The sequence below is a fragment of the Mytilus edulis genome, chromosome 2, assembly GCF_963676685.1.
Source record: "Mytilus edulis chromosome 2, xbMytEdul2.2, whole genome shotgun sequence".
Lineage (NCBI taxonomy): Eukaryota > Metazoa > Mollusca > Bivalvia > Mytilida > Mytilidae > Mytilus > Mytilus edulis.
The window spans coordinates 50,730,561-50,756,008 of record NC_092345.1 but is presented as its reverse complement, the minus strand read 5'-3'; the positions used below and the strand labels follow the sequence as shown (position 1 = coordinate 50,756,008).

Genomic DNA, 25,448 nt, shown 5'->3' with positions numbered 1-25,448 from the left:
GTTCCCTCCAATTTCTAAAGCAGCTACCAACCATCTACTTGCATTTATTAAAGTAAAAACGTTTACCTTCATAATCCAATGCACCGATCAATCATGTACGCGCATTTCTAAAAACAAAAACGTGTACCCCCATTATCCAACGTAGCCACCAACCATCTACGCGCATTTATAAACATATTTACCCAGTATCTAAAGTGATCTATCGTCAAGTATTTTTTTAATCTCTGTAAAAAGTGACAAATTTGCATTTTCAGAAAGGGCTCTTTCATGATCATCTTCAAGATTCATTTTAAATAAATTTATTTAAAAAACAAGAGATAATTATTAAACAAATATAAGAAAAACAGATAAAATGAATTCACTTTTAAAAAGATAACATAAAAATGTCTGAATGACTACTAAAACTAGAGGTAAAACATTGCAAAACATCGCTTAGGAATAAACAATGAAGAACAAATAAGTTTAACAAAAACATTTCTATCAAACAATGAAGAACAAATAAGTTTAACAAAAACATTTCTATCAATGACATCCATTCGGAATTGAGTCGGTTTCTAATAAATAGTTGACTAAGGTAGCAATACACAGTTAGGAAAAAAACTTAAAATTGACACTCATAATTTTTAAACACCCTCTTTCCTCGCCTGTCTAACAAATACGGCTTAATATTTGTGTTATGCATGTATATATTTATAGAAGGAGAATCCCATAGATTTGATTTCTAATGGTCATAATGGTGAAATATAATTCCTTTTGGGTGTAACCATGGCAACAATCTGCATTTCTTTGATACAAAATATAAGCAAAAAAAGGGGGGGGGGGTACATGTCACAAAAGTCTCCAAAATTTGGTCCAAAGGAAAATTTCAATCAATTACAGTGATACCTTTCCTGAAACCATAGGTTTATATCTATCAAGTGGTCCATAAAATCATATGCATTTCTGCTCGTTTTTCCGTAAAATTGAATTGAAAAGATCGAGCGCAAAATCTTTTTTGATAAATACTACAATAATTTATGGACCTATGGACGGTATGGATAGGAAAATACTGACTGTCAAACAGATAAATGGCCTATAAAACATGCTAAAAACAATCTAAATGTTCATATAAACCCACTAAGAAGGCTATATTATTCTTCAATTATCTAAAAATCAATTTTATTGTGCAAAAACTTTCATATTTAAAAAATTCAAAATGGCAATAATGCGAAACTAAACTTCTAACTGTGTATTGCTACCTAAACATCAACAATGATATGAGTAGAGAACCAAAATGTAGACATGTAAAAATATGACATGGGTAACGAAAACATAATACAGACATGTAAAAACAAAATGTAGATATGTAAAAAATAAATACAACTATTTCTAACGTATTTCAAACTGTTCAAATCATGTTCAATCGTTTGCTTAACGTCTGTAGAACATTTCAAGGTACACCTGAATATAACATATGTTCTTCAGTTCTTATCTTAAGCATACTGTTCATAACATATGTTTTTTTAGTTCTTATCTTAATCATACTGTTCATTTTCAATTCCACGGTATAGGTTCTGCATGTAGTATGTTGTGAGAAAATACAACTTTATCTTACCCACAATCATAACATTTCGTGTTTGAAAAAACCCGACATAAGCACCTAACTATCTTCTTATGCTTGCAATCAATGTTCAAAAACTGCGTAAAAAACAACATAAGCACATAACTATCTTCTTATGCTTTCAATCAATGTTCCAAAACTGTACTCAGTTTATCATTCATGAATCAGGGGAATCAAAAGATTCGACAAACTGTTTTAATCTATCCTCCTTATCCTTTGCTCCAAGTCTTAATTTCTTAATATCTTGTAGTTTAATTGGTCTTCGAATGGATGAATCCTGATATTTTCTCACGCATTCTCGAACCTTGTCTATTATTAAATTTTTAAAGCGCAGAGTGTTATATTCAGTTAATTGAGTTATCCTTTCAAACGCCAGATGAGAATAATTAAAGTTGAAAGTCGAATATGGACGTTTTGGGTCGTCAAATAGTTGGAAATCACCAAACTCTTTTTCTTCATCTGTTTGTCTTGGTACATCTAAAATTGAAATACACATTTTATGAAATATTGAAAAGAAATCACCGTTTTGATAAAATGAAAACATCAAGAGCATTTAACAGGACAGTAATACAATTATGGTACAGTATATCCACACCATATATTAATTCTTGAACTTTTTAGTATTGTAGTATTTTAATAACTTCAGTACTATGTTTCATACAGCTTTTAAAAATATCTTTGAAATCATCAACGGTACATCATAAGTATACACTTTGACCGAACTACACAAAAGTCGTTTTTTCCAATTGTCATTGCTCTTAAATTTTTCTATGTTTTATGTCTGTTTTTCTTTCTTTCAACCAATGCGTTGTCAGTTTATTTTCAACTTGTGAGTTTGAATGTACTTCTAGATATTTCGCCTCTCTTTTATGACGTGTTAACCACTAACAAACAATCTATCAATTGCAAAAAAATACCAACATAAACATTACCTGGTTGTGTCTCATTCCTGAAATTTATATTTGACAAAACAAAATGTAAGATGGTAGGACATTTAGGATCTTTCCGATCTTCAAACACATAACACTCTTTTATTCCTTCCTTTTCCATTATATTGACGTCTATTGGTGGAAACGGTACATTGTTCTTGTGAGCCCAGTGTTCTGCAATCTTGATTTCCTACAAATTACAAATTGCGTTTGTAGCATTTATACATTTTTTGCCATTCTTTTGTTTTATGAACTGCTTATATAGTGCTTGATACTTCGTTTTGACAAGTAAATGTCTTCTAGAAGAACTCCATATCATTTGATGAAAAACAGATAAATTCTTAAAATTCTTGATATGATTCTTTCCTTTTATGCTACCTAGGCTTAACATTCTTTATGTGATACTTTCCTTTTATGCTACCTAGGCTTACAATTCTTTATATGATTCTTTCCTTTTATGCTACCTAGGCTTAAACAAAGCAAATTGGTTAATGTGTTTTAACAATTACCTTAAATGGTGGTGTATCATCAGTAGGTCTTGCACTAAAATCAAACGACAAGATAAGATCCACTTGTCTCTGGGGCCTTAGTAACAACGGGTATGGCGAATTGAATGTCAATCCCCCATCAACAACGTAGAGCTTTTTCATTGTGGTTGGAAAAAGTTCAAAAATGCCATCAAACTGATCTGAAAATACAAACAAAGATTTGCAATAAAAAGATGTAAATCAAAACCAATAAAAACCAATCATATGCTATGATGCAACATATAACACAATGTTTTCCATTCGTTAGATGTGTGTGAATTTTTTATTTTGATGTGTTATAAAGGACAATCCGTTTTAAATTTCCATCTAAAAGCGTGTATTTGAAAGATATTTAATGCGCTTACACGTGCCAAGTATTCTTTATAATTTTGTATGAATAGCAAAACCTTTTACTTTTCGATGCTTAAAACTACTTCTCCGCATGTTCAATTGAAAGATCGACTTTTTTTTTCATTAAACGGAGCTCTTTTTCTTCAGAAATAGGAAATGTAGATACAAATTCCTTGTATTAATTCCTGATTTTTTGTTGTTGTGAAGGTTCTAACCGATTTCAATAACAATAAGACGGGAAATGAAGTCATCAAAATGCACGACTGTTTGATGGAATGATTAAAGCAGACAAGCGGATTTCAAATTAGAACTAATTGTGCACCACTGCAGAGCATTTTTTTGTTGTGCTCATATGTATTCATACAGTACCTTCTCAAAGACAAAAAAGCATCTTGCACAGTTCTTTCATTTGAATTTCAGATATATTGATGATGTTCTGACACCCACTATCCTACATTACAAGTAGTGCTTACATTTCATCTATCTAAGGGAACTTAAAATTAGATACTACCGAAATTAAATTCCTGCCTCATTTCTTGATATTTTTAATCGATTTTGATAAACTTGAGTTTGAACAGCGGTAACTAGTGTTGCCATTATTTAAGCCTATGGCAAACGTGATGATTTCAACTTTCCAAATGCCATCTCGTCATTTCCAACCTTTTAAATTCTCTCTGTTCCATCTATGGGCGTTTACATATCCCATTTAAAACGTTACGCTCATATATTAAAAAAAAATCCAACTGGTGGTAAGATTTAAAAAAAATTGAATATGAAGAATACAGAAAAGAGAAGATAAAAACCCTAATGTATTTAAAGAAAGTTTTTTTTGTTATATAATTTTATTTACCTGCGGTCTCTTCATTTATAGATGTAAATGGTGAGAAGGGATACACTTTATATAGGGATAATCCTCTCATGAAGCTGTGTACTTTTGCAGCTCTTCCTTCTATAGAATTTATCCACGAATTAGCATCAAATACTGTCCCAAGAACACTTTTCCAAAACGAATGATCCTTCATATCGGGTTTATTTTCTTTCTTTGTTGTTTTATTCTTTCTTTTGTCATTTTGTTTCTTGTCATCGGTATCATCCTCACTTTCACTTGATTCACTATCTTCATCAGTTTGATTTCCCATATCGTCTAACAACTCTTTCGCTATATGAAGATTAACAGTATCATAGTAATTAAAAAGAAATGTAGTTACGTTTTGGAGGCTGAACGTGTTTGTATGAATTCATTATGCTTATATTTTCAGATATTTGTCAAGCTCAAAATTCCTTCTTGCATTGAAACATTGACCATTATACAAATGTTCACTCACATAAATACCATTTCATTACATATCTATTCCTTTAAAACTGCAGGTCATTATATGAAATACTGGTACTTGGCTAGACATTATCTTGAAATGGTTCATTGTTAGCCAATTATTTTAGAGGGGGCAATTATTATAATTGTGTGCTGAAAAGTTATTATTTCTACAATTTGTAAATGTTTATGTGTTTTACTTCTTGTCATTCACATGCCTAGTTTTGACGCTTCTGTCATCTGATTTCGGGTCATGCTATGAAATACCGGTACCCAGATAGACTTTAAAGAAAAAATTATCATCGTGAGTAAGTCAGATTTGGTTCTTCGTTTCCAGTATAATGTCTTCCCGTAACAGAGTGATACAAATTCAAATTCTGCAACTAATTGTCTCTACAAGTGGCTAATGAAGGCGACAAAGAATACCGCTGTTCGAAATTCATAAATCGATTGAGAAAAAAACAAATCCGGGTTACAAACTAAAACTGAGGGGTACGCATCAAATAATAGAGGAGAACTATGACACAACATTAAAATGTAACACACACAGAAACGAACTATAATATAACAATGGTCATTTTCCTTACTTGGTACAGGACATTTTAAGAAACAAATAGTGGGTTGAACTTGTTTTTGTGTCTTGTCGAACTTCCCGCTTTTATGGCAATGTTAAATATAACATTAAAATGACAACATTACATGACAGGACTACAATAAAAATAAATGGGAGAACATATAGGACAGAGAAACATACGAATAATAGCTAACAAAAGGTACCAGGTTTAAAATTTTAATACGCCAGACGTGCGTTTCGTCCACACAAGAATAACAAGTGACGCTCAGATTCAGAAAGTTCGACAGCCAACACAAGTACACTACATAAGTAATTTCTATGATAGCTTATTTAAGTTTGTAATTTTCTTATTTGATCCCTCCTCTAATTTCTACAATATTAAATCATAACGAATTTATCCAATCAAACCATTAAAAGTTTCATAAATATTCGTGATGTTGTAGTTTAAATAATCTTATGAATCATGAGAAGACAAAAAATGCTCCAAAATTCTTCAAATAGGTATTGTCTGAATCTTGAATATAAAAAGATGAACTCACCCATTTCTTCCCTTTCATCAAAAGATGAATGACATTCATTCATTACTTTCTTGTCATCTTTCAGGAGTCGTTTTAGTTGAATACAAAATGCACTCCCCCAAATACCTGAAGCATAAACATATTCGTAAAAAGTTTGTCTGTTATACTTGCAATACAGTTCCAAGGAGTTTATATTGTTCGCTTGAAATATTTATTTTTGAAAAATCTGTGTATCTATATGTTAATATACTTATATTTTTTAACAATCTATTAAGTGCTGATTTATTAGTAGCATTACCAGAAAAAAAAATAAGAGTAAAATAAACCAAAACTAAGTAATCAGAATTTGATATGTAAAGCTGTTTCAAACAAGAAGCTGTTACATATGTTTAATAGAAAATCATATATTTTTAATGTTGTTTTAGAGCGATTAGGGTGATCTATGGAACAGTGCTTGTCCAGAGATTCAGGTCAGGATTTGGTTTCAAGTCTGGTTAAACAATGACTGAAGACTTGGTATTTGCAGCTTCTTTCCAAATCATGTTGCATTTATGATTAAGAACTAAGAGCCAAAAATGGATAGCTCGAAGTCAAAATAAATATGCATATGTTTAATTGGTGACATAATCGTTTTTCAGAACAGGACAAGAAAAACGATTATGTCACCAATTAAACATATGCAAGTTAATTAATTTGGCGTGAATGTTCCGTATGTTCTAGTGCAATCAACAAAAACAAGCGTATGTGTCTTCTTACCTTGTAAGAAATGAAGTGGGGGTTCTGGATGTTTTCGTACTAGTTGTCCCATGAAATATTTACTACCAAAATGTTCAGTTTTCATAAATGTTCCATATTTTGGTAAACCAATTTCATAAGCGGAAAATTCCATCCATTCTGAAAAAAAATTATATTTATCAATATTCATTCAGTTGTTATCCATTTGTTTTGATTTTGTCATTTGAGTAGGATCTTTTCGTTTTGAATTTTCCTCGGCGTTCGTCATTTTTGTTATTTAACTTTTTAAGAAATAAAACACATTTTACATAACGTTAACAAAAACCAATGCTGAATTTATACAAAATTCAAGAAAAACATCTTATTTTTTTTATTTGTCACTCTATATCTAAACATAAAATCAGTATTCTCAGTTTCGAGTAGTTTCCTTCTCTCAATAACATATCAAGGAAATGATATATCCATGCATTAGATTGAGAAATAGAAAGTAACTAAATACTTGTGCTATGAATAAAATGTTGATACATCTTGTTGAATCTCTATATTATGTTTTGCTTAAAGATTTGTATTTTTATTAATGAACACACGCTTTACGTTAAAAATCTAACTATAAGGAAATTTACACGATTTTCTGTTTTTGTATTTATTTTGAAACCCAGTTATTTTAATTAACTCTTTGTTAATCTGTTTTTGACGTCATTATTAAAGTAAAAAAAACTAACATCGTAAGGACAAATACATTTTGGCAACTAAGCAAATTTGTATTTGTATTTCTCATTTTATACTTATAAAAAAAAAATGTAAACCTCACCATGGAAAATCATAGCAGAGACTTGTCTCTTTACATGTAAACATGTGTATAGTGGAAATGGCACCTCTCCTGTTTCTATTATATCTCTCTGGTCTGTAAGTTTGGCATTCATTCTCTAAAATATGTCAACATAGTTTATGGTACATTTGTAGGTATTTGCAAACACATTTTTGAAAATAGCATTTCACATGAAGATAATTCAGATTAACAATTGAACACACTTCTAATATTTAAAAAAAAAGACAATATCCAGAGAGAACGTTAATAAGGTTGGAAAAATAAAGTTTAATCTTTGTAATTCCCTAAATAAAAAAGAATCATCATTGAACCTGTATTTTGAGTAATATTTTCCGAGTACACGGTTATTGTCTAATCAAGTATATCAACATATATATAACCCTTACCTCATGTAGCAAAGTTTCACCAACAAGGTGTCCAAAGAAATCAGTGAAACTGACTGGTTGACCTTGACGTCGTTTTTCTATAATATTACTAACATATTTATACATGCTCCGTGGTCCAAGCAACAGGAAAGGACTAGAATCTATATTGTCTTTTAACTGTGGCTGTAATTCTTTTGGGGATTTCTTTGGCCATTCTGGATTTGAGTACAGTTGAGATAAATACCTTAAAATAAAAACATGTTTCCTTTGAAAAGAACTTTGCATTTACGTATATATTTGAAGAATTTAAAGTTCCTTATAATTTGTTCTTTTCCTTTTGTAGGATATGATACAAATAAAAAAAGCTACCAATGGAAAACGGGTTGATTTGATTGTTCTTAAACTTGTACCGATTTTTTTCTTCGTGTCAATCCGTATAAACTGACTCTCAAATTCTTGAGCAGTGGTTTGCCTTTCATGATTTTGAAATTAGGAATTTCTCCTAGCACCGTATTCAATAATGTTTTATTTAACTAAACACAATCAATAATACCTCTTTTTTAAATATAAGATAATTGCAGAGGAGTTTTTTTTTTACGTAGAAATAGAATAAAAAAATTGTTGATTCCATATTATTAGTGGTTTCCGTCGGTGGTACAGGCAAACAATGAAATTAAATGTTAAACGACTCACGAACAGTATATGCATAATATGGCAAAACTAGAAACAAAATATCAGCGAAAATTGAAAGTTTTAAATAACCCACGAAAATTGGTATGGGTTATGTTCTTCTCCTTTGATTATTTATGTATCATTGTCATTTTGCTTTGTTTCTTCTTTTACTTATTATAACATCGTAATCGGACTTCTTTTAGGCTGAGTTGTTTAACTGTCTATTGCTGCGTGATTGTTTATTTTACATTGGCTAGAGGTATAGTTGGGGAAGGGGGTGAGACATTGAGACATAACAAAACATTTTCTCGCTGTGTTTATGACACATTGATGACCTTGGGCTGTTGTCTGCTCTTTGTCTCTTTGACACATTCCTCGTTTCCATTTTCTATTTTCTTATGATAATAATGCATTCATAGTGATCTATGTATTCCAAGAGTACTTTTTATATCAGAAACATGCCGGTTTTTCTGCCTTTGCTATCCATTTATAACATACCATGCTGACCCTGACAGTCCACACACGTATGTTGCCATATCTAGTATTTTACTGTCAACTAAAGCTGAAAATACGCCACTATATGCTGTCATTGCTCTAAAACCACCGCCAGATCCCAACACGCCAATCGTCGGTACCTGTAATTTTTCAAGCGTCTCATTAATGTTTTAAATCAATATACCACCTGTTTCTATTAAAAAATAAATTGTGAGTGGTTTGATTTGTAATGAAGCAAACTTTTCCCGGTATGATATGTCTAATTTCCATTAATTAACAGTAACTTTAAATATTTATGGTCTGCTTAACAAGTAGATTCTAGAAAGTGATTTATAATTCAGAATGTTACAGTTCAATTCTTGTTTAGGCGATAATTCTGAATGAAATAACTGAAGCAATTGAACAAATTAATTTCTTTAAGTCATACATCAACAGCCAATTACTCGTGAAAATATATGTTCGCACCCAAAAAAATATATTTACCTCTCTCGATGATTTCGGTGCATCTGAACCCAACTGTTTTTTCATGCTCTCAAAAATTACTCGTTTTCTTTGAGCTAAAAATGTTCGTTCCTCTTCGCATAACGTCAGACTGAATCTTAGATCTGGCGTGACACTGCAAATATAAATTAATGCGTACTAATGCCACTAATAGACAACAAAACTATCAAGGTTCTTTGCTACTCATTTTCTTTAGAAATAACCCTTCATAGTGTAAAAAGTTACTTTTTTATACATATTTCGTGAAATTATAAAAAAAATACTTCTTTCAAATGTTTAAATTTGATTTTCCCTGATGAAGGTAAATACAGAAAAGCGCTTCAAACGTGAGAAATTGAAAAAGTGTAAATTTCGTTAATAACCAGATTAGCTTCATTTTAGTTTGTTTGGTTTACTGTGTTCAATGTCATATGTCAATGTCAGATTGATTTTACTCGAAAAGTGAAAAGATGAAGTTTTCATGAAAGTTGCATCACTCTTATTTCGTTCATAAATATACCTTAACTCGCGTCTGGCGTACATTGTTTATCCTAGTAATTATGATAAGTGTATTTTGTAATATTTTTTCAATGGGTATAAACAAATTGTAATATAATACTAGCTATCTATCAAATAATGTTATACAATGGATCATCCATCCTTCTTGTCATTGCTTTTGTCTTAAAATTTAATGCTAATTGGTACAGCAGTAAAAGAGGGACGAAAGATACCAAAGGGACAATCAAACTCATAAATCTAAAACAAACTGACAACGCCATGGCTAAAAATGAAAAAGACAAACAGAAAAACAGAAAAACAACAATACACATGACACAACATAGAAAACCAAAGAATAAACAACACGAACCCCACCAAACACTAAGGGTGATCTCAGGTGCTCCGGAAGGGTAAGCAGATCCTGCTCCACATGTGGCACCCGTCGTGTTGCTTATGTGATTACAAATCCGGTAAATAGTCTAATTCGGTAGGTCACATGCATGAAAGGAAAGGGGATTGTAGTTACGACGTAAGGAACATATCCGATATCATTTGTGAAACGGTTATTCCATAACGGTCAACCAACTCGTGATGGCGTCCGTAAAATTTACGAAGGGATGATTTCAACTTCACCATTTGGAACTCTTGGTTTAATAGCTTCCTTGTAAGCAGTAACCCTCTATCAAGAAAATCATGATAGGAAATGCAAGCAATGTATACAATGCGTTTATTCGATCATTTCCTTAATGTTATTATAATATTCTTCTTCAAGCCTAAACATGATGTCCGCTGAAATAAGAAAGCAAGGTTCAATCTTTGTATTACTTCTCGAATTTACTAGTTCAGAGGGAAATGACTTTCTAGCTCATCACATTCATCAAATGTCGATTTATCGATGATATTTTTTTTGTTTTTTTGTTATGGCGCTTTAGGTTAAAGTCAATTGTCAAGGATAACCTCCACTCCTGCATGATATTTCGTTTCTTTTCTAAATTTAAATTTTAGTAATCATACCTTGTTTCTGCCCACATCTCAATGTCGACTTCTGAAGTCTGTAAATAATAAATAAAAGTTTTAAAGTCCATAGATGACAATTGGTGTTTTTTATAGAGAGATGATAAAACAAAAAGCAAACGAAAATCACAAGTTGAATAGAAATAAAACACCATGGCCTGAAAGAAAACGGTTGAAATTTTGGAGGTAATTTTAAATTGAGAAATACATCCCTCATGAAATCCTTTGTTACTTATCTTCCTTTCGCTATACTTATGTTCCTTTTTTTTGTATATTGTCTTCAACGTTTGTATATATGATGTTTCCCACATTTCATACCGTAATGTAATTATTTACAAAACACTGCTCAATAAAATAAAGATTGAATAACCCGGTGTGAGCTTAGGTGATGTTGTCTTTATTAACATGACGTTTGGAATAAAAGATTTGATGGGGGTAACCTGATAAATAAAAGATGAGTTGATTATTTATGATGTGTAGGAATACATATTGATCTTTCCCAAGAATGAACAGTTCCCCTTATCGACGTAACAGTACAAATTGTTTGGTGGATCCAGAATCCTCTTAGTACAAATTGGAATTCCAATATTCACAGGTAGAAATTGAAATTCTTATGTATTAAAACTTAATGGCACGTTTAACTATAATTGAAAATCTTTTCTATTTTATTTTGATTAAGATTAGGATATTGAATCTCAATAAAACAGTCCGTTTTCATGCCTGTATAAAAATACTGATTTTGGGCATGTAGTCCACCAACAGAGGTATCTACCTAGCGGTAGTAAGAACGATAAACTATCATCCGCACCAATGAAAGAGTTTACATATACAACGTAAAATGTATACTTAACAGTCGTGCATTTTAACTCTATGCGAACATCGTTAGAAGGAGTTTACTCCTTACACAAAAAATATCCAATCAGATGTATGATGCATTGGAAATTGACACCATCACTAAACTGCGACATGTTTTTTTGCAATCTAAGGTCTTTAAAAAACCAGAATGGTCAACTGATCTTTAAAGTTACCAATAATGTCTAATTCCTGATGGTTATATATTGACTGAGTGTGGATTCGCAAGGCGGATGCTGTTTACATAAAGAAAGACTTGGTCTCGACCCTTTTCAAAGCCCTGCGATTCCGACAATTTTTTGCTATCCACCTTTCTTTATATCTTCTTAATAGAATTTTGAACATCGGTAAACTTCTGTTGCCATTATTATCGCTATTTAACAAAATTTTCCTTTGATCTTACTGTCTGATAATTTTCTTTCTCAGCGAATTCGAGTGATATGAAAACGGAGTCGAGTGATATTAACATTATCGATAGAAACTATGGGAGCACGTGGCGTTGATAATGAAATTGACATTAAATTGACAATGTCGGCATAAGTAAAATAGCGATAAATAGATTATCAATGGTCATCTCAACTCGATTGCTTTTCTCGCTTTCGCCGTCTCGGTTCAAGCGGGAAAATCAATTTCGTTCAGATGATCAACGATAATCTACAAGTATATTATAAAATTCACAAATAATACATGTTTGTCTCTAGAATATAGATTCTATGTACTGACGTTGTTTATCATCTTAATTACGTGTTATAGTGGGTTTTTTTTAATTGTCTTTGTATCGATTGTATTTTTGTCTTTATTTTATGACAATGTGCTTTGTTAGTGGAGTGTCTACATACCTTTTTGTTTTCCTTTGTTGACATAGTTCTTTTTTTATAATGATTGTGATAATAACACAATGTTGATTGATGTACCCCTATTTTTGACATTTTTACCTATTATGTCTGTTCTTTTTGCTCACACATTGTTGTCAATATAATGGAATTATATGTGACTGTCATACAGTTAATAGGCTAAGCAACCTATAAAACCAAGTTTAATCCAACAAATCTCTACATAAGGAAATATCTGTCCAAATCCAGAACATGACAGGTTTTTTTCTATTCGTTTGATGTGTCTGAGCTTTGGATTGTGCCGTTTGTTAATAGACTTGACGTTTTGAATTTTCCTTGGAGTTCAGTATTTTTATTATTTTTATTTTTCATCGAAAAAAGCCATTACCTATTTTTGAATTTAAATATCGATAACAATTGTATATACATATGAGGTAACAGTACCTTATTGAATTGTAAAGTTTTTGTTTCTTTCTCTGCATATGGTAAATCCTTCAAACTTATGATACACATACCAATAGTTTCGTCTATGGTATAGTTAGCATCAATCAAGGTAATTTCTGAAATTGAGAAAAAGAAAAGCAGTTCACAAGTGACATCATATAACTGACCTTGACATCTACTAATAAATTAACTTGGGATTCTTAGGTGCCCGAAAAGCTCATATGACAAATGTTACTATACATGCCTGAACGAATATTACTTCTCATATACCTAGTTTAAGATAGTTGTTTTCATATAATGTCAAAAAATTAAATAATGTATCATGAAGTTGCAGAGAGAAGTAAAGTTGGTGAATCAGAATCGTACAATGCTTTGTGTGGCCACGACAAGTTAAATTTAAACAAATTGGAGACCATATTTATTTGTCATAAGGTTTCAGCGTGACAGAACAAACGACTGTTATGGACTTTACTAGTTATGAATGAAGATTTTGAACATAATACCCTTAATTTATTACAGGATTTAGAGGACCTTTTGTCATTTGGCTACGGACATTCCGTTTTGAATTTTCATCGGAGTTCAGTATTTTTGATATTGTAATCTATTCTTATCAATATGAAAAAAAAAATCAAGTGGTATGCAAATTCGCAATAAAACTTTTTAAGGTGAATCATTTTTATTTCAATTGTCAAGGTGTTCATAGTCTATTTTTGATTTAAGCTATCTACATGATATACATTTTGTTTTAATCTCTTTCATTAAATATAAGCTTTTGTGGTTCATATGGTATAAAAGCAACAGTAGTATACCGCTGTTTAATAGTCATAACTTGATTAAATGATAATCTTTCATGTAATACAGGATTGATCTGAATAATTGTTCTCTGGGGTATGATCTTCGTAACTGCAGTTATGTATATCCAAAGATGATTGTTGTAGGTAGTTAGATAAGTACTTTGTTTTATTGAATGACATTACTGATAGGTATGACACAAGTTTATGTATCTTAAAAAGCAAATGACTGTACCAAGCTCATTGTTATCTCTAGGATCAAGGTAGAATTGAAATGTTTCATCCCATACTGGATTCACTTCGTTATCTACAGTCTTGGTCTTCTGCAAACAGTTTGGAGATGTCTTGATATATAACGATACGAACGGATCTGGTGTATCCACTGTAAAATAAAACAGTTCAATATTTGAAGGTCTATTAAATTGTTTGCATAAATGTTCAGTACTTTTTACTTTTTGTAAACAGAAGCAAAACCATACAGGATTTACAGAATAAAAATAATATTGGGCAAAAATGACATAAAGAAAAGAGATGTTGCAAAATTAAAGAATAATGGGATGCTAAAATATAATGTATATTTTATAATTAGCTAACTTACTCAATAACAGTGAAAAATGGCATTAAAATTTCAAGAATGCAAAAATACATTCATATATATTGCCACCATTTTGAGAGGTATGTTCCGGTTTTGATTTATTGACGAGCTGTATCAAAATATATAGCAAAACGTACTTCATATAACCTAAAGAATAAAATATGAGGCAATAGTTTCTTACAGTAACTGCATTACCTAAGTTTTAATACTCAAAATTTGTTTATTTTACTTTCGAGAAAATTAATATTAAATATGCCAGTTGCTAATAAATGGTTAACATTTGAACGGTATTGTTTGTAACACCTCGTGTATTAGAGTGTCATGTTGATTTGTATACTTTTAGTGTTTTTAGACAAAGACAGGGCCTCGTGTTCAAGACCGTACTTTGACCTATAATGGTAAGCTTTTATTAATTGTAACTTGAATGGAGATTTGTCTCATTGGTACTCATACCGCATTGAAAGTCGAGTATACATAATTATAACAATACAGCATAAGCGTTTTTAACCGACATACATATGATAAAGGTAAGACTTAAAACACATAAAACAGAAACAGACCCTACGTTTAAAGAAAAAAAGTCAATGAATGTCATATAAAAAAATAAGAAATCGTAAATGTATTTTCAGTGATATGCTGTTTCTTCTATAACTACAACTTACTTAGATCTGCAGCCCATCCTTTCGTTATATTGTATCCTCGCACCACTTTGATATATAGTATTGTACATGGATAGTGGGATACCTATAAAACAAGGAATGCACAAATTACTTTTTAGAAGTGTGCTGTCGAATAGGTCATATAAAATTTACCAATAAAATGTAAATCAATTGAATAATTAACTAACTGAGAAATATTTTGTTTACTTTTTTTTAAATAAGGACAAAAGAATCGAAAATATGCTGACATATACCATTTACATGCACCAGTTATTGCACATGACCTTGCTTTGGGAGTTACTTTTCGAAGGTTATTTTTATTCAACCAATTCAGATTTGTAATTGCACTGGTTTACTTCGTCCTTTATTTGGCCTTTTTAACTGTTTTGAATTCGAGCGTCACTGATGAGTCTTTTGTAGACGAAACGCACGTCTGGCGTATATACAAAATTATGTCCTGGTATTTTTGATGAGTTTATTTATGTATCTGTCATTGAAAAAACTTTTAATGATAGAAGTATGATAGCAAGATTTACATTCAAATTATTAAATAGTTTTCTACAATCTCTTACCGTTGTTGGTTTTATAAGTTACAGTGTAAACGTCTTGAACAGATTTTGAACATAAATAAAGGAGCGAATCTATTTTAACTATTTTAGGCTGTCAATAAGCCAAGTGGAAAGGAATAATTTTGAATTGATCTAACTAATATATTTTTGCAATGCTTTATTAAATATATACCTGATTAGTATGAATTTAATACAATAAAGAATATACGAAAATTTAAACAATATAATTGATTGTGTTTTGGCTTAAACTATAATAGTCAATAATAAATCTATTCTCAGTACTCACCTCAAAAACCTGAAAAGGGTCGAAGCTGGAATAAAAGATAAAAAATCAGATATAGTAACAAAATAATTATAGAAATTGTCATATATATGGCTATATGTTAGGAAAGTATCACAATTAATTCTAATTCTCAACAGCATAGTCTACATTTCTGTAAAATGCAAAATCCAGAGGAAGTTAAAATGTAAATGAAGCCTAATAAAAAGGATCGAAGCTGGAATTAAAGACATACAATTAGATATAGTCATACAATAATAATATAAAGAAATTGTCATTGATATGGCTATATGTAAGAAAATATCTCTAATAATTCACAATTGATTTTAATGATCAGCAGCAAATTTTACATTTCTGTAAAATATAAAAACCGGAGGAAGTAAAAATGTAAATAAGGTAAAAAGGTAAATGGACATTGATTTTGTGCACTACAACATTCCCTTTTTTTTTTTTACTGGTGTAGATGTTATTAAATAAATACTGCTATAAGGAGATCATGATAAGAAATACACTATATTTGCCATTTATTAACCGGTGAACAGGTGAAAATTAATCTAAAATCAAATTTGACAAATACAAATACAATTTATACACGCCATGCAATACGTTATAATATTACATGTCATACAAATCATAAAAATATCATACTTAGGAAGCAAAGGTTAGAACAACAGTTAGCAAAGTGATCTTTCTCTTGAAAAATCAAAACTAAAAGTGTATACAAATTATAAAATTACTATTAATGTGTAGTTGTCTATTTGCAAATGAACAGTTAAAAAGATATATAATATTATCATGCGGATATGAGATATGAATACAAAAGGAGTTGAAATTAAAACTGCTACTGTTTTAAAAGATGTGTAATTCTGCTTAAATTTTGATGTTATATATTTATAATGCATAAACTGTCCATCTGTCATACAAGTTGGAGATTAAGCTAGCTATGAAACCAGGTTTGATTATGTTCGGCATTTTCCAAAGAAAATTCCAGTACCAGTAGAAATGTCAAAAGTAATCAACGGTACCAGGATTATAATTTAATATGCCAGACGCGCGTTTCGTCTGCATAATACTGATCAGTGACAGTGATTTTCCATTCGTTCCGTTACCATGGTTACTTGATATAGCCAAACATTTGAATTTGTCAGGGTTTATGGACTTCCCCCTTTTCTGAATAAACATTAAAAATTTGGCATTTTTATTTTTTTTTTTCATTTGCCAATAATCACAATCACAGAGGGAAGGAGTATTAAAATGTACACCAATCATAAGCTTGTAAACTTATCTGCTCAATGAGAGGGACAATTTAACATGTTTGTTACCAAGTCAGGAATATGACTAATGTTATCCATTCGTTTGATGTGTTTGAGTTTCTAATTTTTTATTAAAGACTTTCCGTTTAGAATTTTCCTCGGAGTTCGGTATTTTTGTGAATTGACTTTTGAGAAGTAATTTGCCAAACTTTGAATAAGAGATATCCGTTTTGGAAAACTTAGAACTGCAGGCCTGAACTCATGGTACAACTTTTTGATATTCCAATATTGTAATAAACATGTGTTTGTTTTAAATGGATAAACAATAGAGGATTTTCAAATATGAGAGTAGTATGATCATTGTATGTTTTTTTGGGGGGTATTGAGAATCCGCTCAGTTGATTTACATGTCAATAATATTAATTCAATTTTAGGTATGAATATGTATACAACAGACTGCGCGTGCTTAATGGTATATTATGCGTGTGTAGTTATATATCTAATAAAAAGGCGACTACCTTAAGCAAATTAAAAGAATGTAATGTAACACATTAATCAAACAATTGATTTGATAAATTGCCACAGCAACTGATAAAACAAAAACTGAAAAAATTGTGGCAAGTAAACATATTGCGTTTGTGTTTTACCTGTAATTTTGCAGACGAAGTCTGCCAAAACTGAAAGGCAAAATGATTTTAAGATTATATGCAGCACTTATTTTACCCTAAACATCTACAGGAACTCTATTATATTGATTTAAGTGGTAGATAACACTGATGGGGAAGGACAAAACTGTTTGTGCATCTGAGATCTTTTGGTCAATGACAAGACTCATGCTACTCAATATTGGGTTTTCTGGATAGTGCTGTGTAGATTGTTGTTTTCCTTTTCGTTTTCCTTCTTTTCGCCATGGTGTTGTTTGTTTATTTTTGACTTTTTAATTACCACTTACAATATGCTTCCTCACTTACACCTTTTGTGAAGTTGTATCTAAATTGTATCATATATTTGTACAGATGTAACATCTAAATAAGTATTTATAACTAAAAAGGTAGACGTATAAACATTCGGAATCCAGAGTATAATGCACGTACATCACAAATCAAAAAGCAGCAAGATAGGTTTGCGGACAAAAAAGAAATTTATACAACCACAACAACCATTTAAAACTAAATTGATATATACCGAATTTTTATCCCTATCCTAATAACACATAAAAATATTGCAACAAGGTTCTTCGTTAACAACCTCTAATCAACTTTTTAAGTGAACGCTGTATGCAACATACAGTGGATGATGTAGTGCTGTAGGCAACATAGAAAACTCTTCCTGGTCTCAGAACCCAACATGCCACATAATTAAGGTCATATATATAAGAGTATATCCGGGGAAAAAAATTTATACAAAACAATCATACAATTTTGAAAATAATTATGGTCCTATGTCATTATAAAAAAGAAGATGTGGTATGATTGCCAATGGGTCAACTCTCAACAAGAGACCAAAAATGACACAGAAACTAACAATTGTAGATAACCGTACGGCCTTCAACTATGAGCAAAGCCCATACCGCATAGTCAGTTATAAAAGGCCCCGAAATGACAATGTAAAACAATTCAAACGAGAAAACTAACGGCCTTAATATTTATAAAAAAAAATGAACGAAAAACAAATATGTAACACTTAAACAAACGACAGCCACTGAATTACAGGCTCCTGACTTGGGACAGGCACATACATACATAATGTGGGTGGGGTTAAACATTTTAGTGGGATCCCAACCCTCCTCCTCATTAGGGACAGTGGTATAACAGTACAACATAAGGACATTGTTTGTCATGAGAAACATACTAAGATTTATTTTGATAAGCAGTTGTTTTTAATTTTTTCATTCTTTTTTGACTTTATATATCTTTAAAACCGTCCGAACACCTAGTTTTATAGTCCAAACAAATAAATATATATTAACTTTGTTAAAACAACCTTTTTTTAAATTTTATAAATACCGAGAAAACGGTAGCATTAAAGGTGTCGAAAAGCAGGGTGAAATTACCTATAACTTCACATTTAAAAAAAATATTTTAAAGGGGTTATCTACATACAGTATATTCATTGCATACTGGCTACTATGCTAGAAGCGAATGCACTTGTGCGATAATGAAAAGTATGCTACAGGTTTAGGTTTGATCCCTTATAAATAATTATTACATATACTGTATAGTCTTTCCTTACCGAAACTTTGCTGGCTTGTAATAAGCCTGTCTGGGAAAACATTATTTATTCATTAGTTGCTATTGGATTTGAACTTGTCTTCAATAACTGCGAGTCCTCTTAGATCAGTACCTTGTGTTCTTTTTGGTTTTTTTTTAATTTTTTTTTTTATTTTTAGGTATATGTGTTTTTAGTGTCGATCTGATAATTCCAACTTTTAAATGTAGTGCTTTAAATCGACTGTCCAAAATACGGGATTTAACAGCTCACAAGCAACACTCTGTATGTGCCTGTCCCAAATCTCAGTGGTTGTCGTTGGTTGCATAATGGAATACATGATGTTCGTTTATTTTTTTAGTATAAATCAGGTAGTTTGCTTTCTCTTTTAAAATTGTTTCATTTTTCATGCCAAGGATTTCCTGTATCTAATTATACGATATCGATATTGTTCATTGAAGAAGTCAGTTAGTGATATCTTGTTGATAACATAATCATCCTATGGTCTACAATTGCTAATTTCTCATTAGGAATCATTCACTATCTCAGTGTACACTTTGCATGAGTATGATGCTGCATTATTTTAACAATACATAATTATCTGTTTTCAGAATAACGCGGGAGAAAAAACTGCGTTTTCGATATCTTTTTAATCCTATTATTTTGTTTAATCCTTCCTCCTTGGCTTTTATTGTCATAGGTAAAAATTGAAAATTTCGATCCGTTTCTGACATGCAAAATAATGATTATTTTCACCCATTAAATTTGCGTCCCTTTTCTGTGTATTATATTTAATTAACGTTTATAAATATATGGAATTGTCAAAGTAACACCCTTCTCCCAGAACCCTTGACTGTTATTATAATAAAATGATGGAAATTTATAGAAAGATGGAATTAAAATCTGATTCTACAGAACCTGAAAAAAAAAATTAAGGACCAACCAAAAGTAACACATGTTTTTTTTAAACCACCCCCACACACACACACAAACACACACAAAACAACCATACAAAATGAAAAAAAATACACAAAAAAAATTCGAAAATGCAAACGACCTACCCTTTTTTTCTTCGCCTATGTCAAAAATTAATCGAAACAAAAGATTAATGACCGTAACCCAATAAATGAATATTATTAGATATTTCCAGTTCTGTTTTTGGATCAAATTGTCACACATTTAGCTCAAAGCATTTTCCCTGCTTCTTGTACCCAAATAAGTAAAACCTATATACCTTAGATTATTCTGATAACGCATAAATGTTCTTGATAGTTAATTCATAGACTTACCTCTCTAAGTTACTCATTGCAGTTTGCTACAAGTGGCTCAATTTGATCTACAAAGAAAAATAACACTTTCTAATAAGAATATCAAAGGAAATAAAACTTATGAACAAGTATTAAAGGGGCACTAGATGCCATATTCATGTTCATCGATTTGACTGAAATTCTCATATTTGATTTATAACCATGTCAAACATATAACAAATTATAACATGTCTCAAATAAACAATTTACAGGTAACAGGCTTGAGAATATGTAGCTTCGTTTCGTGTGTATTTCAGTCTAGACGCCATCTAATTAACTATCGAGTTGATTTTAAGCGATATAAACATAATTACAGATAAAATAGAAAGTCGACTCTTATAATTCGATGTTTCTATGTCTGTTTTATTTCAAGATTCAAGATTATTTATTTCTCAAACACCATAAAGTTACAATGGTACAAAGAAGTTCATCAAAAGTTATATAACATAACACAAACACACATGACAAGATGGGATGAAAATATCAAATAAAATAAAATAAACAGTATAGTAGCGAAGAGTGGTGATTAACCAGGAAGACTCACTTGAAAATTTATAACCCTGATAAATTTGCACAGCTTTTTCAACTTATTTTTTACTTTTAACTGAAATAGTTTTTCAAATTTTAGTATGTTACATCTGTGCAAGAAAAAAGTATCCAGATATTGTGCTCGAACATTTGCCAAAGAACTACACTGCAAAGTTTAATAATAGTTTACAAAATTTTAAGTGCACTTTTTCTATAATATTAGTATTAATGAAACCCTAAATCTCACACCCATACAGAAGGATTGGCTTCACAATTTTATCAAATAGATCATATTGAGATTTCACTGACAAGTTCTGCAACCTCCCCTTTTCATACATTGTATTATTTGCTTTTCTAACTAAAATTTTTTTAGCACTCATAAAGCTACCTGTTCTTGAAAAATTCAACCCAATGTATGTCAATTCGTTTACTATCTCCAATGCATTTCCATCATATATAAAGTTAATATTTTTGGGTAATCTATCACCAGATGTTATAGATTAAAAATATATGTTAATCATCGTTTTTACCTTATAGATTCTTTTCAAGATTCTTTTATTTCTCAAACACCATAAAATTACAATGGTACAAAGAAGTTCATCAAAAGTTATATAACATAACACAAACACACATGACAAGATGAGATGAAAAAATCAAATAAAATAAAATAAACAGTATAGTAGCGAAGAGTGGTGATTAACCAGGAAGACTCACTTGAAAAGTTATAACCCTGATAAATTTGCACAGCTTTTTCAACTTATTTTTAAATTTTAACTGAAATAGTTTTTCAAATTTTAGTATGTTACATCTGTGCAAGAAAAAAGTATCCAAATATTGGGATCGAAAATTTGCCAAAGAACTACACTGCAAATGTAATGAAATTCATCACCAATCTCGTTACCATGACATAAGTTACAATATCTAAGGTTTCGCTCAATCTTATTCCATCTACCAGTTTCGATTGGTAACTTATGGTTACCCGTTCGAAATCTACAATATGTTATTCTATCTTTATCACTTAAAATATTCAGATATTCCTCAAATTCAAAATTTTGTTTATACAATTTGTAGGCCAAACCTTTTGACGAACAGTCAATATCAGCTCTCCATTTCTGTTGAAACTGATCAAATAACTTTTGTTTTAAACTAATACCCAACCACTTTGGATTAAAATTTCCTTGTGACAACCATATATTGCTGTATCCACACTTATCTAATATATCTTTAACGTATTTCAACCAATCTGACCTAAATTGGTTGTCAGAACTTTTCAAGAACATGTATTTGTATAGTATTTTAGCAATCCTGTTATCATCCCGATTTACCATTTTTGACCAAAAAATAACCATACGCAGCTGTATATATAAAGACATGGGATAAATACCAAGTTCACCATAAATCATAAAACTCGGTGTCGACTTCTTAAGGTTTAATAATAGTTTACAAAATTTTAAGTGCACTTTTTCTATAATATCAGTATTACTGAAACCCCAAATCTCACACCCATACAGGAGAATTGGCTTCACAATTTTATCAAAAAGATCATATTGTGATTTCACTGACAAGTTGTGCAACCTCCCCTTTTTCAATACTTCATACATTGCTTTATATGCTTTTCTAACTAAAGTTTTCTTAGCACTCATAAAGCTACCTGTTCTTGAAAAATTTAACCCAAGATATGTCAATTCATTGACTATCTCCAATGCATTTCCGTCATATATAAAGTTAATATTTTTGGGTAATCTACCACCAGAAAAAAATATAATCTTAGTTTTACTAGTGTTAACTTTTAGTTTCCAGGTACTGCAATATTCAAAGAATATATCTAATCGGATGCATTATCCGAAAATAACACTGTATCATCTGCGTACAATAACACAAACAGTTTTAAGTAGATATCAAACTCATTCTCTATTTCATCAGTAATACAATTTAAACCACATACATTTTTTTCTTCAATAAACTGTTGAAGATCGTTCAAATACAATGAAAATAAAAAAGGAGACATATTTTCACCCTGTCTTACACCGATATTGCATGAAAAGTATTCTGACATTTCACCATTATACACAATACGAGATTTAATACCAGTGTACATATTAAAAATTACATTATACATTTTACCGTTAATATTATTCACAAGTAATTTATGCCAAAGACCCTTTCTCCAACCAGTGTCAAAGGCTTTAGCAAAATCTACGAATGCACAAAATAGTTTCTTTTTCTTATTTTTCATGATACTAATAAGCATGTAGATAACAAATAAATTATCTGTAGTAGAATAACCTTCTCTGAAACCAGCTTGATTCTGACATAGTAAACAAAAATCATCAGAAAATTTATTCAAACGTGAATTCAAAATAGAATGATATGTTGTTGATCAAACCAATCAATCAAATTATAAAATTATCCATATTTAGCTAAGAGGTTAAATTGAAGTTCACATGAATACGGATTTAACGAGGTCGAGTTATTCACTTGCAATTTATCATCAAAGTTTCTTAGCTTATTTGTACAAAATAGAAACATACTGGCCGCTAAAAGCAAATTGTTATTTAACTATTTCACTTTCATTTATGATTGAACAAAAAAAATCAAATTTTAGATGTTTTATATATCTCGAAGCTAGTGCCCCTTTAAGCAACATTGATAGTGCGTCAATGTTGAATATTGGTATTGACTCTTATTTAAAGCATCGATTAGTTCTTTTACGAATCAACATCTGTTCGGCACTGCAGGTCGTGTGCATCTTTCTGCAACATATTTGATTGCCGTAAAAACTGCTCTAACCGTGGAGGGCCTATTTAAAGTTAAATATCACCGAAAAAAAATAATTTAAGAAGATGTTTATACAGATATATTTTATAGCCGTTGACGGACACCATCTACAATGAATGTCTGTCAGAGGGAAGAAAAACCTGCCTGTTGTGAATGTTTTTTTACAGTTGTATGTAAAACTAATACTAGAGGGAATGTTTATTTTCGCACTGTAGATAATTGACTAAAAACTGTATTATTTTGTTTTGGTGTAAAGAATTTATAAATTATTTATATAAATTATTTTATAACTTTTATGGGATTCCATGTTCAAGTACATGTCGTAAGCTGTAAATAGATTTGAGTGGTTACATTTGTTACGATATAACAGTTTACCTCGAAAATTGTATCTTTATTCATCAACGAATTTTGTGATCCAACACTACTGAATTTATTACCTACATGCTTCATTTAACAATTTAACAAGCATTTTTCGTGTACTTATTTGATTATTTAACGACATCTTTCCCTGACAGTATAATGAAACATACATCTAATGTAATTATTCGTGGATAAAGTTCCGATAAAAATTTGGTAAAAGAAAGTCCATAAAAACTAACAAAATCAAACGCTTTCAATCAGGGAACATCTGCCATATATCTGAATTAGTACTGGCATGTTGGGAAAAAATGGTTGGTTAAACCTGGTTTTGCAGCTACCTAAACCTAGCTCCTACATGTATGATAGTTCCGTTATATTGACAAAATTAGGTGAGCAACCAAACATAGATGAATGATAAGTTAATGTGACAGTAATTTTGTTCTTGCAGCCACATTACCAGACATACAACACTGACTCAAAAATCAAATAGACCAACAAATTAATCTGACAAAGACGCAAATAAAAAAAAATACGTCAAAACTTGAATCTTTCTGGTTTCATGAAAAATTGGTCAGTGCCAAGGTGTCACCAAAGGTTTTCACGAGGGAAGGGCACGAGATTTGCTTTGTATTGAAAATCGATCAATATGTTTCGTTAATCGTAATACAAAATTAAAAACGTGATTCTATTAAATAAAGATATTCTAAAACCACACTAATTTTCATTACGTATAATATTTTGGCATTATTTTGAGATATTCTATTCATTCGTCCACGTATACTTAAATAAACCAAAGGAAAATATTATGTTAAAGGACTTATCGATACCTCGTTATTTTAATTATAAAACTGTAACCTTCAAATGTTAATCTGATAGATATATGGGTTTCTTTAAGACGAAGAGACAAATTAAAATGTCAAAGTGTTGAACCGATATGTCTCGGTTTTTGTGTGTCATTAGGTTGCACTCCCATTCATGTTGTATCTCTTTAAATATTGACATTTTATGTTATGTAACTCTGATCTCAAATGTCTCAAATGTCTCAAATGTCTCAGTTCTTAAATAAAACATTGGCCAAAAGTATGAATATAT

At 30.7% G+C, this 25,448-nt stretch overlaps 1 protein-coding gene across 4 annotated transcripts in view; it reads right to left on the bottom strand.

Moving 5' to 3' along the window:
* Positions 1-286: 286 nt before the first annotated feature.
* Positions 287-25,448, bottom strand: part of LOC139510210 (cytosolic phospholipase A2-like) — a 36,902-nt gene continuing 11,740 nt past the window's right edge. For 2 of the 4 annotated variants that reach the window (XM_071296677.1, XM_071296678.1), the window contains exons 2-18: positions 20,673-20,719; positions 17,823-17,852; positions 15,929-15,953; positions 15,077-15,158; positions 14,055-14,201; positions 13,029-13,144; positions 10,900-10,937; positions 9,391-9,523; positions 8,911-9,047; positions 7,762-7,984; positions 7,358-7,472; positions 6,568-6,705; positions 5,833-5,937; positions 4,258-4,566; positions 3,039-3,217; positions 2,533-2,719; positions 287-2,077 (exon numbers count right to left, since the gene is read on the bottom strand). In XM_071296677.1, the coding sequence (XP_071152778.1) occupies positions 1,758-2,077; positions 2,533-2,719; positions 3,039-3,217; positions 4,258-4,566; positions 5,833-5,937; positions 6,568-6,705; positions 7,358-7,472; positions 7,762-7,984; positions 8,911-9,047; positions 9,391-9,523; positions 10,900-10,937; positions 13,029-13,144; positions 14,055-14,201; positions 15,077-15,158; positions 15,929-15,953; positions 17,823-17,852; positions 20,673-20,689 (2,301 nt within the window). In that variant the 5' untranslated portion in view covers positions 20,690-20,719 and the 3' untranslated portion in view covers positions 287-1,757. The remainder of the gene's footprint in view (positions 2,078-2,532; positions 2,720-3,038; positions 3,218-4,257; positions 4,567-5,832; positions 5,938-6,567; positions 6,706-7,357; positions 7,473-7,761; positions 7,985-8,910; positions 9,048-9,390; positions 9,524-10,899; positions 10,938-13,028; positions 13,145-14,054; positions 14,202-15,076; positions 15,159-15,928; positions 15,954-17,822; positions 17,853-20,672; positions 20,720-25,448) is intronic. The other 2 variants (XM_071296679.1, XM_071296680.1) reach the window with 1 other exon arrangement.